The sequence below is a fragment of the Anopheles aquasalis genome, chromosome 3 (genome assembly GCF_943734665.1).
Source record: "Anopheles aquasalis chromosome 3, idAnoAquaMG_Q_19, whole genome shotgun sequence".
In the NCBI taxonomy this organism is placed as follows: domain Eukaryota; kingdom Metazoa; phylum Arthropoda; class Insecta; order Diptera; family Culicidae; genus Anopheles; species Anopheles aquasalis.
In genome coordinates, this window is record NC_064878.1 from 58,146,049 (window position 1) to 58,161,048 (window position 15,000).

At 48.2% G+C, this 15,000-nt stretch overlaps 2 protein-coding genes across 5 annotated transcripts in view; both read left to right on the top strand.

Moving 5' to 3' along the window:
* Positions 1-15,000, top strand: part of LOC126575054 (band 7 protein AGAP004871) — a 65,447-nt gene that overhangs the window by 43,680 nt on the left and 6,767 nt on the right. The window lies entirely within an intron of this gene.
* Positions 382-1,945, top strand: LOC126575053 (uncharacterized). The gene has a single exon (XM_050235548.1). The coding sequence runs from the start codon at positions 632-634 to the stop codon at positions 1,700-1,702; it is 1,071 nt and encodes a 356-aa protein (XP_050091505.1). The 5' UTR covers positions 382-631; the 3' UTR covers positions 1,703-1,945.

Sequence of the window (15,000 nt, forward strand, 5' to 3'; positions counted from 1 at the left end):
CAATAAAAGCTAATTTTACCTACAATTTTCCTGTTCTTATTTGAAACGTTAGAACCAATTCTAACACATACAATCACAAACACAAACCAACGGTTTAACAGGCAAGAAGTTTAAGAAAAAATCTTCCAAAAACATTCTTTTATTCCTGGTGCTCTACAAACAATCTCTGCAAGTCTGTAATGATATTAGGCCAATTATATCTTATACGGGGTACTGTCTCAATTCCATACACAGTTGTTGGCCAACCTCATTCACAAACGCCATGCTGTGCGTTGTTTGGTTCGCTATCTAATCTTTCAAGCGAAAATTTTGATAAGTAACACCACAACTTCAAGTACCTTGATAGAGTTGACCACACCATCAACATCGCGGCACGCTCATTATCGCACCCCAAAGTATCTGGGTGTGTGCTGTTGCCATTACCTGCCCCAAAATTGCATCCAAAAACCGGTTCATACCAGGTGACGTCAAACGATCGAAACTCTCGCAAGTCATCCCCATCCGAGCGGTTGTTTATCTGGCAAACAAACGAACTGTATGATTCATTACCGGCCCTAGTGCTTCGACAAGCGTGTCAGCTGTGGCAGTCGTGTTCGAGTGTTCGAAAAATCGCGTTGCAAAGTAAATCGCAATGTCCACCGTGGAAGAGGTTCCCGCTGTGATTGTTGACAATGGAAGCCACACGACAAAGGTCGGTCTGACGGAAGACGCCGATCCAGAGGCCGTCTTTCGAACGCTGGTCGAGGTCCGTTCCGACGGAAAGCGTGTTGTTAGCGCGGGCGTGCCAACGGAATCGACCGGCGCCCGTGTCCATCCCATTGTGCGTGGCGTTCCCGTGGATCTGGATGCCCTTGAGGTCGTTTGGGAGCACGCATTCCGGCAAGTGCTGAAGGTTGATCCCCGGGAGCATAAGGTGCTGCTGACCGAAAGACCGCTAGCCTCGTCCAGCGAAACCCGGGAAGCGATTGTTCAGCGGATGTTTGAAAAGTTTGAGGTACCGGCCACGTATCTGGCTATGCAGGGCTTGATGGCACTGTATGCGGCCGGACGCACAAGCGGTACAGTGCTTGACATTGGCGAAGGTCTTACTAGCGTTGTACCGGTCTACCGGTACACACCACAGAAGGAATCAATCATTAATGTTCCGTTCGCTGGGACTGACATGGTCGACTATCTTGCCAGCACTCTCGCTATCACACGAGACCGGACCGAGCTTGCAAGGGAGATAATGGAAAAGGTGTGCAGCGTCAGTGGCGATCCAGCGAAAGAGGTTTCATCGTTGAGTGACCAGGTGTACAGGGGAACCGCTGGAACGAGTGTCACCGTCGGAAAGGAACGGTTGCTGTGTGCGGAAGCCCTGTTCAATGGCTCCGAGGGCAGAAGAAGTGTCCAGCAGCTCGTGACTGATGCGGTGACCGGTTGCCCGGTAAACACACGGAAGGAGCTGTACGCAAACGTGATCCTTGCCGGGGGTGCAACGATGTTCCCTGGTATGGGTGATCGGTTGCAGCGAGAGCTGGAGACCCTGTTGCCGACGACCGCAACCTACCGAGTGAAGGTGATTGCACCACAGAACGCCACACTAACCATCTGGACCGGTGCGTGTCTCGTAGCGCAGAGTCCGTTGTTCCAGCAGCTGTGGATAACGCGACAGGAGTACGATGAGTTCGGTGCCTCGATTGTGCATCGCAAGTGCGCCTGAAATTTTGCCGTGAGAGGAGGTCCTTTTTTGGATGGTTTAATTTCGTTTTAAGGTTGATTAAAATCGATTGTTTTGGTTCCAGTAATTCGATCCAGCTTCCCCTAATGATCGCTTATAGCAATACTGTGCACTCAATTGTTTACAAAATTGAATGAATCAATCAGAAATTTATGCTTCTACTTCAGCCCAAGCTGGTGCAATGCAATTCAGAAAGCGAATAAAATGATTTTCCCCCACCATAAAGACGATCTGTAAATTGGATTCCAATGGTGAACGGACGGTGGCGTACCAGTTAACGAGCAGCAAATACCGGAAATGAGCTGCAAATGGAATGAAGCAATTTATGGGCTCCCTTCACTTGACTGCAAACCGCAGAGCGTAATTTTGGAAATAAATCCCCTCTAGCGCTCCTGGTCGGACTTGGGCCGTTGTCGAAGTCGCAAAGTAAAGTCCTAAACACAAACCAACCAGCGGACATTTTACGGCTTAAAAAATCGATCGCTCGAATGGATGCTGGACCAGAAACCTCAAACAAAAGCTCCTCGAAATGGTGTGGAGTGGTTTGATAGGGATGCGAGGGGAGTCGGTTTTGCACCGCAATGCGCGTAATGGTTCGATTCAATTAAAATTGGTTCCAGCTAAAAAGCGGGTCTGGGAAACAACGGACCAACCGCGTGACAACGCCACCAACGATGCCGACGACGCAATTTATTGTCGTTGCAGCCCGTAAAATCCCAATCATTTGCGGTCGAGAAAGAAATCACTTGAATGCTCCGCTACGCAGAGGAAAATCGTGGAAAATCGTGCTGACTGACTGGGACTGAGGACCGACAGCAATGCAACTGGGAAAACGCGCGAATGTTTGTCCAGACCAGGTGCTCGGTCGATTAGTGCAAAACGGAACTTCTCGAGGCGACGCACTCGTCAAGGTGATGACAATTTGAGATCCTCTCCCGTCCCGTTGATTTCATCTGATGAATCCTCTCCTTCGCGATTCTGGTGTTTGTGTTTTTTCATCTGGCTCCTTTTTTTCGAAATTTATTATTCTCAACACCGCATGACCGAAGTGCGCCATTCGTTAAGCCGTGGTCTCGAGCCTCCCCGGTGCCCGGGTCGTGATGAGTGTTCGAGGTCGAGGAACAATGGACAACCAACCGGATGCTTGGTCGTGGACCGGTTGATTTGATGGAGCCCAATCCCAACTCGAGGCCGTCTGCAGCACATTTCAGGCCAAAGGATCTGCGTCTGTCATACACACCAGCGAACGAACGAACGAACGTACGAACGGTCGTTTGTTACTCAGCCTCCGAACAGGGAAAGAAGCGAAAAAAGGTGAAAGCCGCAACCGAGAGCGGCCGCAGAGATAATGGAAAACGTGACGAGGTTTTCGGCGTGTGCGCACGCGAGGCCTCGTGAGCCGCGCCACGCAGGACCATGAGGTGCTTGTGTTTTCGAGCCAACCACCAGCAGGAACACCAGCACCAGGATGCTCCGGGGAGCTTTCGCCCGGGAGATTGAATTCAAATTGAATTTGTGCCCCCAGCACAAATGGTGCCCAATGGCATTGACCCATCTTTTGTTGAGTTTTGCTTTCCTCCCGGAGTTGGTTGAATGAAAAGCTCGTTCCGAATGATTCCCGGCCCATTGTGTGTTGCGTGCTTTTCTGATTAACTGCGCAAGGCTCTGGGCGGGCGTTTGAAGTGTATTGTCTTCGCACCGATGCTGAAAGAGAAGCCAGGCCATGGCAAGATATGCTCGAGCTACTAGCTGTCGACTAGAAAGGATTTCATTTTCGGGTTTTTTTTGGGAGCCCCAAAACAACACAACCGGGTAATGGGGCCCCTTCCTGTTTAATAATGTAATTTCCATCACTTCCAGCCCTCGTGCTCTCTCTCTCGCTCGCTCTCTCCGGTCAATTATGCTGCTAATTATTCATTTTTCCCTTGCCGGTCGGTTAGCGACTGCTGTTGTTGCTGATGCAGTACCACAGTTCTTGCTGCTTGCTGAGTAAATGGCTTTGGCCTCGTCTCGCGTGCGCTCTCCTGACAAATGTAGTCAGATTAGGCTGTCCGCTGTGCACTGGTACAATACTTTTTTCACTTACCCGCCCCTCGAAACGAACGCGCAAAGTAACGTGATGTTATGCTAGGGGGTATGAAAGTGCTGGCAGGCACAACACTCTAATTAAATTATCCTTCCCCACGCGCCCTTCCAAGGCGCTCTTTTTTAGTGCACGCGACTCAGCCCGGTGAAAATGTAAGAAAAACACCCCCAAAAGACCGAGCACCAATCTCGTTTTTACGCCCTCCCCGGCTATCGTTGGCTATCGTTGACTGGCGCAGCAGCAACACCGTCATCTTCCCGTTTAAATTTTACTTCTTTGCGCACCAACGGACGATTTTGTGGAACTTTCGAGGGGAAGCTGGACGGTAATTAATTCAAATCTTCTTAATTACCCCAATTTGCTCGGTGACTTTGCTACGCAAGACCATGGCGAACATCGTGCAGTGCAGATGCGCGGACCAGGTCCATCATTACGCCGCCCAGCAGCCCCCGGGAAATTTTGTGCGCCTCCATTGGGATAGTTTTTGCGAGGAGCTTTGATGGTGCTCCATCTGCAGTGGTCCAATTGGGGGCCCTGGTGCCGATGATGAATTGTTGGAAAATGTTCGAGGACAACGGCAGAACGGCAGAACGTCAGAATCACACCGCATGGCGAGCGCATAAATCATGCGAAGCTCTTTCACCAAATTACAATGTCTAAATTTCTCAATTTCGCCCTTCCTGGCAGATCAAATTTATCGTCTCGCCTCGTACTCGCCTCGTCTGGTGCTGGCAGCGCGAACTTAGTGCGAACTCAGTGCATGGAAGCAGCAGTCTCACAGTTTCTGCCGGGACCACGACTGAGACTCATCATTTCGCATCTAAAAGGGTGGTGCTCCCATGCCGTGTAAGGCATGTTCCGTTGCCCTTTCACTGTATACACACAGAATGTGCGCCCTGGGTGAAGAAAAATGAGCTTTCCGGTACCCTGCCCCCCACTGTGCGCACCAAGGAGAAGGAAGGTCGGAAGTTCTCACAGACGACAGGAAGCTCCGTGTGCGCGCCCTTTCCTCTCTCTCCCTTTCTCACTCTCTCCCTCCGCTTACTCTCTCTCTCTCTCTCTCTCTCTCTCATTTGGCCCTATTCTGTCCGATGATGAATGGAAAACTTTGCAGCTTCGCAACTCTGCAGCAGCAGCAGCCTTCGAGACCGTCACAGAACCTGCGAATGGGTTGTTGTGGGTTGGTGTGCCGGGCGGGGTGTGTATGTGTGTGATTAGAACGTGAAGCAATTTGATGGATCGCAGCCATCTAGCGAGTGAGTTCAATCACACACGCTTCTGGGCTCGACATTGTGCTACGGCGACATTTTCCGGCTCTTTGTTCGGCCTGTTCCGGTACAGCCGGTGGGATGCGGAGCACCGAAAGCAAGCAAGCGTCCTGGCATCACGAATGTGTGTCTGTGTGCCCGGTACGGTGTGCTCGGTGCCAATGAATATGAACGATCCACCGATAACCATCGCGAACTCGTTATACATCGCTATTGAGCAATCGACTTGTGCCTCGACTCGGTTCCTTCCGATGCCGATGCCGATGGATCAGGGGGCACCGAGGGGACAAAAAAGGTAACCGGAACCGGGCTGGCCCTGAGCGCGGCTTCGATTGCTCGAGAATTCAGAAACGGACAGAGAGAACTGGACAACGCACTAGTGGCCTCGGTCCCCGGGCATAATGGTACGATACTAGATAGGCGACTGACTGGCGACAGTAAATTAATTGCTCCTCTGCATCCTTCCGACTGGCTGACTGACTGACCAGTCCGGTCCCGGTCCCGGTCCGGACGGTATCCGATGAAGCCTTAGGCCTGCGCTGCAATTAGGCGCACGTGAACCGACGTTGTCGATGCTATTTCAACCGCGCAATAGATAGAAATGGTAGTGGTGGTAGTGGTGCTGCTGCTATCGAGGGTTATTATTTTTGATTAAAAAATCGATCACAGCTAAGGGGACAGAAGTGGTGTGAAGAGGGGAACCGTTTGGAGCGTTGTTCCGCATTTGGAGAACATAAATTACGCATTAGCTGGTTCGCAGTCACAGTGCACGCTCGATGGGCCGCGAGTCCTTTCCCGAGTTATGGCGCGTTGTGCTTAGATATTTAAATATTCATCGAAAGCAATCGAATGCTGAGAAACCGGTGTTATATGATTCCGGGGAGGATAATCAATAAATCGATAGCCCGTTGCGCCCCACGTAAAACGCATGCAGCGTATCAAGAGTTTATGATTTCAGTTGGGAGACGAAAAAAAGAGATGCTTTCCTTTTTTTCTATATTGAAAACTCCTGTAAAGTTGATAAAAACGTGTATCAATAAACAAACACAGGAGTTTTTCAACTATATTGAGATTAAAATTCAACGAACATTATCAGAAACGGTACACGATATCATTATTGCCCTCTGAATAGAGGATGAGAATAAATTGGTATAAACCATTACAGATTCGAAAAATGATCACTGAAAATGAGCACACATGATACACTTGAGCAGTTTATTGGATTTTTGGATGAAAATCATCCCAAAACATAAATGATAAACGGAACCAATGTGATTAATTGTAAAAGAATAATATTTTTCTCTTTAAAATAACGCGCAATATTTAATGCACACAAGCCTGGCACAAAAAAAGGCTCATGCATACAGCTGGTATTTTAAATGATTCGGTAATTACTCAGCATTTGTAGTAGCCCACAATCACACTAATTGCACAGCACACACACCGCTGCACAGCTGCATTCCACCATTACATGCGGACTTTGTAGCCTTGCAAAGCATTCACCTCGAGGAGGCGAGTTCCCATCCAGCCAACCAAGGGCAGAATCCAAGGAACATCAGCAAGTCATGGCTGCTGACAGCTAGCCAACTTCAACATAACCGTCTACCATCCGTAACGTGTTTGGAAAAGGAATGTCCGAGGGCTATAAAAGGGCAGACAGGCTGCACTACAGACAGTCAGATAAACTTGCTGCTGCTGCTGCTGCTGCTGCTGCTGCTGCTGCTGTCAATTCAGAACAAAGAGACTCGAGACTTGGTTCACATGAGCCCGCGATACTATCGACTAGCACGTAGCTCAATGCTTCATGTTTATATCGGCGGAGAAACGAGGCCAAGCATGTTTCGTCCGGGAACTTTGTCGTCGAATGACAATGTTTAAAGCGTCACAGCAGCCCTTCGAAGATACCCTGTGTAGTGTTGAATGGATTTCTTTAAATAAATGAGCTGAGTTTAACAATGATTTTGAACTGCCAAAAGCTTGCACGCTCAAGCAGTCCTCAGTCAACATAAAAATGAAAAGTGATTATGTGCGCCTCTAGAGCAGCATCATCACCCGCTCGCTTTAATGTGTTTGTTTATCCTTACCGAGAATGTAAAATTAGATCACTTTCAAGCGTACGGCTAAGCTGCCAAACGGTCTCGTATGGGCTTGCGAGCATGCGAGCGGCATCGAACACATCTTACTTATCACAACTGGGAACATAAAACGGTCCCACATTAGGCCCCTGAATTGCCCTTCATTTATCATTGTAAGCCGTCGACAACAAGGCGAGCGAGTTGCCCTTGTCGGCCTAATACGTCTCATTATCGCATCGTGTCGATCTCAGACAGGCGCTCCTCCTGCCAAGCTCAGATCTTCCTCCTCAAGAGAGAAAAGGGGTGCACCATCGGGTGCTCCTTGTACCTAATTAGGTCCCATATCGAGTCAGACATGGCTGCGCGGTGTCTGATTGTGGTTTGGAACGACGATCCAACGCGACACCGCCAGGGGTTTCGGAGGTGATTTCGTGAATCCTATTAATTTCCTTCATCACCATTACGTGTTAGTGTCCTTTGGCTGTTGGTGTGCCAAAGGCGGACATCGCACAGTCTGTGCCGGAGACCATGTGCCAGGTGGAAAGGATACGTACCAAGGGATCTCTTCCTCCGGCCAATGATGACACACCATCACGCATCAAACGCGACGGTGGTTCTGTAACCGCACGCATGTCGAGTGCAGGGACATGCGGGGTGTCTGTCTGTCGTCGTGGATCGGACTAACGAGTACTGTTGCGAAAACACACGCCCGGCTGATGAGCCCGGCTCTCGAAAAGGGTAATATCAATTTAATTGCTTCTTCATTTGCGCAATCTAAGCTCGTCGGTTCGGGCATCGCAAAGGACGCTCTTGGAACCATCCAACCACAATCATCATTACGCACCAGGTCGGTTTTTGGAGAAGGTAGAGGCTTCGATTTTGGGGGGAAAAGAACACTTGTGTTGTTGCTACAACAAGCCGCCGGAGGGGCTTGAGAAAAGGAGAAAACTTCTACAAGAGATTCCACCACAAACCACCCGAGGAGAGTGTTGTTGTTTCATTATGGATCGTACACCATACCTTTTTGGGGCATGCATGTACAGCGGAAGGTCCACTATTTCGGTCCTCGGCATCAGGAGATGGAGAAAAGGGTCCCGAATGTGACCGAAAGTCATTAATTTCTTTAACACGAGGACCAATGCGGGGGCATCTTGCTGTGTTCAACCAGCGGGCGAACGCCCCAAATGACATCCGGGGAATTGGGAGCTAATTGTTCGATTGTTCGCAAATTATGACTGCGTTTAGTCCCTCTCGTTTAGTGCCGTTTGGGACGCTGTTCGGGACGAACGTTAGAAGTGATTTTTCCCGGGGGATTCGCTGATTACAACATTGGTGATCATCCAGTGACGTACCAGGATGCCAGTGATCCAAATATCTCTAAGTAGGTATAGCTTGCAGAATAAAGCGCTCGCGCTCATTGTTAATCCCAAGTCTGCTCGTTGAAAGTGCAAGAAAGCTGAATAGCTGCAGAAGACTCGTGTATCTCGCGTGTCGTTGAGTGGCCAGAAAGAACCAAAGAAAGGAGCGAAACGCCTTCAACACATCGCATCTTCCCGGTGGTGCACATTGTTCTGTTCTGTGTTGAAGAATGTGCAATATCATGCAAATATTTGCCCGATTCGGTCGTTGCTTTATGTGAAATATGAAACGATAATGCATGGAAACACACTCACAGCTCACAGCTCACATACAGGTCGCCCGCGCACTGGCAGCGAACCGTGGAAATGCGGAGTGCGCCAACCCTTACCAAAAGCAAAGCTTTCCGGAACACGTGTATGTGTGTTTTCGGGAGGGCCTGTGTATGTGTGGCTGAACCGGGTCACCGGAACAGATGAATGACAAAATGTAAAGTGTTCACACAATGTCGCACCGAGCAAAATACTGCTCAGGACCAGGACAGGGGGCCGGAGTGTTTGTTGTTGGTTCAAACGGACACGAAAGGGGGTCGGTGGTCGTGAGAGGGAACGGGTTTTTCCCCAAAAACTTTCTCACAACACAAAACCCGTTCGTTCGTCCCACCCTCCCGGGAGGCGTAGGTCTGCAGAAGCACTTTCCTCGACAGTTCCTTGCCAGGTCTGGCCTCCTCCGCCTTCTCCCATGGGACGTTAGGGTTTCTGCACTCCATTTTCTCCCCAAGTACCCAACAGAGGTACTTGGCAACTTCTTTCGCCTTCACGACGAGAGGAAATGCTAGGCGGACCCTTTGTGTGTTGGGGCTTTGGAGATGGAACGAGATGCTTTCATTGCCAGCGAACCGTAACGCAGTACTCGTCGTCTCGTGCGGGGGGTGGAGTCAACATTGGAATAGAAGCGTTATCGTAAGGAGGACACGTGTGGTGTAGTGAAGGGGGATTGCCTTTTGTCAAGGTGCAATGCAATCGGTTCGGATCTGGGAACGGCCAATACCCAGGCTACCTTTTTGTACTTGCTTCGGAGATGGCTTTTATGTCATTGGTTGGTCCTGATCGATTCCTCGAGAGGTACAATGTAGGTAGAGCTCACATACCGGGGGGGGGTTGGTCAGCTATGCTGGTAATCGAGACACGGCACCAGTCGCTTGTTATGGCGCAGAGAATGTAAAGAGAGCTGCTTGTAAGGAGCTCATTTCCGGCGTCCCGGTCACACAACAGTGCCATTGTTGCTGCAGCCGTTTCCGTGCTTTTGTGTCAATAACCGGGGTTTCTTCCAGCACTGGATGGTAGTACTTTTATGTAGTTACGAACACATTACAGTCACTCGTCCTTTTTTTTTTATTTCATTTGGAACTAAAAAAAGGCTTCAGTGAGACAAAGAAAAGTGGCACAATTTATGGCACTCCATTATTCATCTCGCAAATTTATAATTTTATTGCGGACAAAGTGAACTGACTGGTGCACCGAGTTAAAGCAGAGTACACTCGAATGCTACTCCAAGTCAACATTTTGATGTGCAATCGGGAACGCTGCACGAGACGGATGAGAGAGAATGCGCGTCTGTAGCTCAAACCAATCTCCTTCCTGCTGCAGACAGCGATGAAACAAAGAACCGCAGCTGCCGCTGGTGGTGGATGATAGGAGCGAGCATCACAGGGACGCTGGGACAAATAAATAAGCCAAATAAACAGCGGATACGCGATACGAAGTCGCACTAGCAGCAGCAGCAGCAGCGCGAACCAAACGAGGTGCATCATAAGGGATTTTCCATTTCTTTTTCCGTGCTTTTCCTGGTTCTATGTTCACAACACTCGCGCCTTCCGCAGCGGGGTGGAGTGGGGGGCTGTTGAAATTCGAAGCTCATTCGAATGGATATATTTCCGGCCACAGCACACCGGCAGCGAGCGCGATGCGCGATTGTATTTGCACTGTCGCGTGAACAGTGATGTGCATGAAGATGCTGAAGTGTACTCTGATTTAAGAGGGGTAGAATAACAAGCTTCGTTAAATATACTACTTTCATCACCCTGTAAGATGTTAAGTAACTTGTACTCCTCGTAAGCATCTTGTAGGTTGAAATGATTTAATAATTTCATCAACGGTTATACTCATTTACTTTATGAAGATTTTAAGAATTTGCAAGAAACAATCAACGAAATGAAATGAAATCTTGTTGTTATCAATTGTGTATCTTGCTCTTATCCTTCTTCAGCGCTTTTTGCTTTTGCTTTGAAAAGCTGCAGTCAAGATAGAAATTCCGTTGGGCGTCTGGTTTGTAACTTAAAATAATGAACAATAGAGTCAACGACAGCTCCATTTAAACAATTGCTGGAGTAAAGCAGTCGGTTACTAAGTAGATAGCAACCGTACTGCTGTGCCATAGTTACGTTCTGCAGTGTTGCTTCAGTGGTCTCGCAACCGTAATCATCACGAAACTTTCACCCGCAGCTCTCTCCACCCCACTGGGATTTATAGCGAACGAAGTGCGCATTAACCAAGATGCTGGAATGCTTCTTGCTGTGATGCTGAGTATGCTCTACGTCTGGTTGTGTGTCTGGGCCCCAAAACCTCTCCACGCCGACTCCTCCCACAGCCATGTGGTTTACCATGGATCCCAGCGGTCCCAGAGCTTCAGAGCTGAACGCTCTCGATGCCTGCACAAAGCGAGCTTATGTGGCTAGCAATAGACACCAAGGGCATGGGAAGGAGACGAATACGAATTATAGAGCTTCTTTGGCGGGCATTGAAAGCATTCCCCAAATTCAAAGCCCTGGGAGCTTGGCTGGCAGCTAATAAAATTCGGTGATTAGATGATACTCGCGAACCTCTCTGTGGCTCTGTGGTCTAGTGGCTTCTGCAGATTGGCATGAAGTCGTCGTAGTCCTTGGGAAAATGAAAACAAGCACACAAGCTGCCTTAAAGCCGAAGCGATAGTAGGACCGGCTCCGGAGGCTTTAGTGCACGGGATCTTAAAGAGCAATCCAAGGCGATTGCTGTACGTAGCGTTCGGTCTCGACTAGATGTTTTGTGGAAGGTCATAGGGAAGCTTATCTGGAGCGTTTCCAGCACATGAGCGTAGCATTTCCTCCATCTGCCATTTTGTTTCTCATTCCTTTTCTGTTTCGCTATTTATCCTTTCTCTTTTGCTGGAACACAACATTGATACTGAATACCGCAAGAAGCACCACGCATGGCCAACTGGTACTTCAGCTCTACAATTGGCTACCATTTTGAACCGATCGAAACAATCGGGAATTCCCCTCAACCACGAAAACTCACACCACGCTACAACACAACACTACATAAAAAAAATGGAAAGAGCAAAATTTGTCCAAACCACCAACTGTCCCCCCCAGAAACCCCCCCGAAATTTACCACCGACAAGCACTAACGCATCTTCTTCCCTCTTTTGCATACTGTCTTGTTTTTTTAGATGTTAAAATGAAAAACAATCTCTTGCTCTACGGTAAGTCGGTCGACGGGACAGCCGGACAGCCAGGCGAGAGACGATCGCGATGGCGCGGTGGTGGACACTAGAGTGGCGCTAGAGTGTAGGCACGGCACGGTAGTGTGATTGCTGATGGCTGGTAGTGCTGCTGCTCTCGACGTTGCTGTTGTTGTTGCTGTTTCACACAGAGCAACACTCACTCGAAAGCGCGCCGCCGGAACAATCGCGAATCGAGCAGTGCCAGCACGCCAGCGATCAGCATCCCTTCTTCATCTTCTCTACACTTTCTCTTTTCTCTTCTTATTTCTCTCTCTCTCTCTCCAATTCATCCCATTTCATCCGCCATATTGGAAAATCCCGCCACCTGCGTTTCGTTGTTTCGTGGTTTTTTCTACGGCGTATCCATGATGGTGATCCTGGTGTCTGTCTTTGGTGTCTCGTGGTCATGGTTTGATCCGATCTAACCTTGCACAAAATACCGAACCTAAACCCGTCATAACCATCAACAACACGCGATCAACAACGCTGATGGTGGTGGTGGTGGTGGTGGTGGTTGCTGCTTAACATTGGCCAATATCGTTTCCTGAATTCCGGACTTCCGGCTGACTTCCTGCTTCGTCCTCGTCGCTGCTCTCGGCTTTCGGCTCTCCCTTCTCTTCACGCATCATCCACGCAGGAAGTACGTAGCCCAAATGGGGTTTCCGATTCTTGTTCTTCTACTTCTTACTGCAACCCAAAACCCCCGTGTGTTCTTGTAGCCAGATTTACGATTTACTCTCCTTTCTCCCCCCCCCCCTCCCCCCTAAAAAAATAATAACTAGTGTGTGCTGCCTTCACTTCCTACTTCTTCACCACTACTTCTGCTCCTTGTTCTTCTCCGAGTTTTATTATGCTACTTCCTTGCATAGTGTCCGCACGTCGTCGTAGTTCACCACGTCCCTTCACCAGCCCCGACCCAAATCAGTATAATTCCAGTACCACCATACCCCATCACATACACGCGCATACACCCGAGTAATTGATTTCCCTCTGAAACCCCCTTCGTTACACGTGCATGGCGATGATCGGTAGTGCGGATGTGGTGTGCGTATGTTTGGTTTCGATTATCGAGTTCCTATATTGCCGCTTTCTTGAACCCATCCCACACCAACCCCTCCCGTTTTTCTCTTTCTCCGTGCTCCGTGGACCGATCGTTCGTTCGTTGGTTCGCGGTTACCGCGCGGGAGTTTTATTGCTACGTCTACGATAAGGTTCTGATCTGGTGTTCTTACGATGATAAATCCATTTCCATCTAGATGCATGCCCGTAGTTTGTAGCTGAGTTATAGTTGAAACCATTACCACTAGAGTTCATTTCTTCTCTTTTGTGTTTTTTTTTCACACCGATTTTCAAACGTCACGTCCCACGTTATCACGTTCGTTCCTTTACTACGCTTCTCAGTGTGCTATGGTGTATCTGGATTGGATTTTTATACTCTTTCAATTGTTCAACTCATTCCTTTTCAATATCTAATTGGATTTTTCAAATTCTCTTTGCGATACAAATGTGATTGACTCTTTCATCTTATTGAATTTATCAACAAATATTGAAAACTAAAGTACTTCATTTAAATTAAATCTAAATTTAACAAAAAGATTAATTTAACAAACAGTATTTCCAAACTAAACGAAAACATTTGCTAAAACAATCATTTAAAATGATTTCATCATCCGTTATTATGATTTTCATATTTATTATAGAATCATTACTGAACTATACGCATCAACAGCTCAATTTATATGTGAAGGATACCTTTCGTATATAAAATATTTTATAAAAAAAATTACTGCATTACTGCTCAAATAACAGTGTAATAACCGAATTGAACGAATTCTGCGTGAATATACTGAGAAGATTATAATCCATCTATAAAGAATGCGGATACAGAAAGCAGATGAGAGTTCCTTAGAGGCAATTTGAGTTCAAAGGAAAAGGCAGTTGCTAAAGCAAACATAATATTCTATTTTACCTTTTGAAATTTGCAAGCTAAGTTTCAATTCCCCCTTCAGCTAAGCGTTTAAAACGTTTCACAATTTTAAATTAACTGCGTTCTTTTTTATAGACTTTTTGATAGACATCTCCTTGGTTATGTCTACTAAATTGGTGCCGTAAGTTAATTTCATATTTCAAGACCGTGGATGGCGCACAAAACCCTCAGAAAAATTTGAAGCCACGGCCAAAGTTGGCCAAGGCAAGGTAGCATAGGTAGCCTAGACTCTCCGCCATCTCGGTACCAGTCGCAATTATGTGAATTTCATGAAAATTTACGGCATAATCTACGAACCTCTCCGGGCATCGGAGCACGGACGAAATGGTGCCAGGACGCAGAAGATTGGCGTCTATCAAATTGTCTGGATCCTGTGCCCCTGATCCAAACGGTCGTTTAACGATCCATGCGCTTGAGCTCGTGCGAATGGCCGCCCTCCGGGAAGGACAGCTCGGGGAAAGCCGCATCGCAAAGAATGGCCTCAGCGAGCCCAGAGAGAACAATGTCGCTTCCGTCGCTAAATATTTTCCTTTTCAACGAGATTTTGCGGACGATAAAAAAATATGTTCCCTCCCGACCCCGGGCGGCTTTAAAGATGTTTCACTTTTTCGGGGATCTACGTGGCCGCCTCCCGTGGGCGATAATCGACCGAGTGCTCCATCGTTTCGTTCGATTCCGTGGTTTTGTTGCCTTGATCCCCCCCCCCCCCCGGCCCTGGCATCGGAGCTCATCTCATCTCGGCCAGGCGCCTTTTGAGGTTCGCTGGAAATCATTTCCACGTCGCCATTAACACCGCCCCACCGGGTCCGTTGCGATGCTGGGATGCGGCGTGTCACTGTCCGGAATGGCGATTTGGGTTTACTTTGGAAATTAATTTTTGTTTATCTTGCTGGCAGCTTTGCTCACAGCTATGGATGGCTTAGAGCCCCCCCCCGAGGAAGGCCGACCGGAATTCGTAGACCGTG

Excerpts from the sequence above, each read along its gene's own strand:
- LOC126575053 (XM_050235548.1), top strand. The coding sequence starts at position 632 with ATGTCCACCGTGGAAGAGGTTCCCGCTGTGATTGTTGACAATGGAAGC.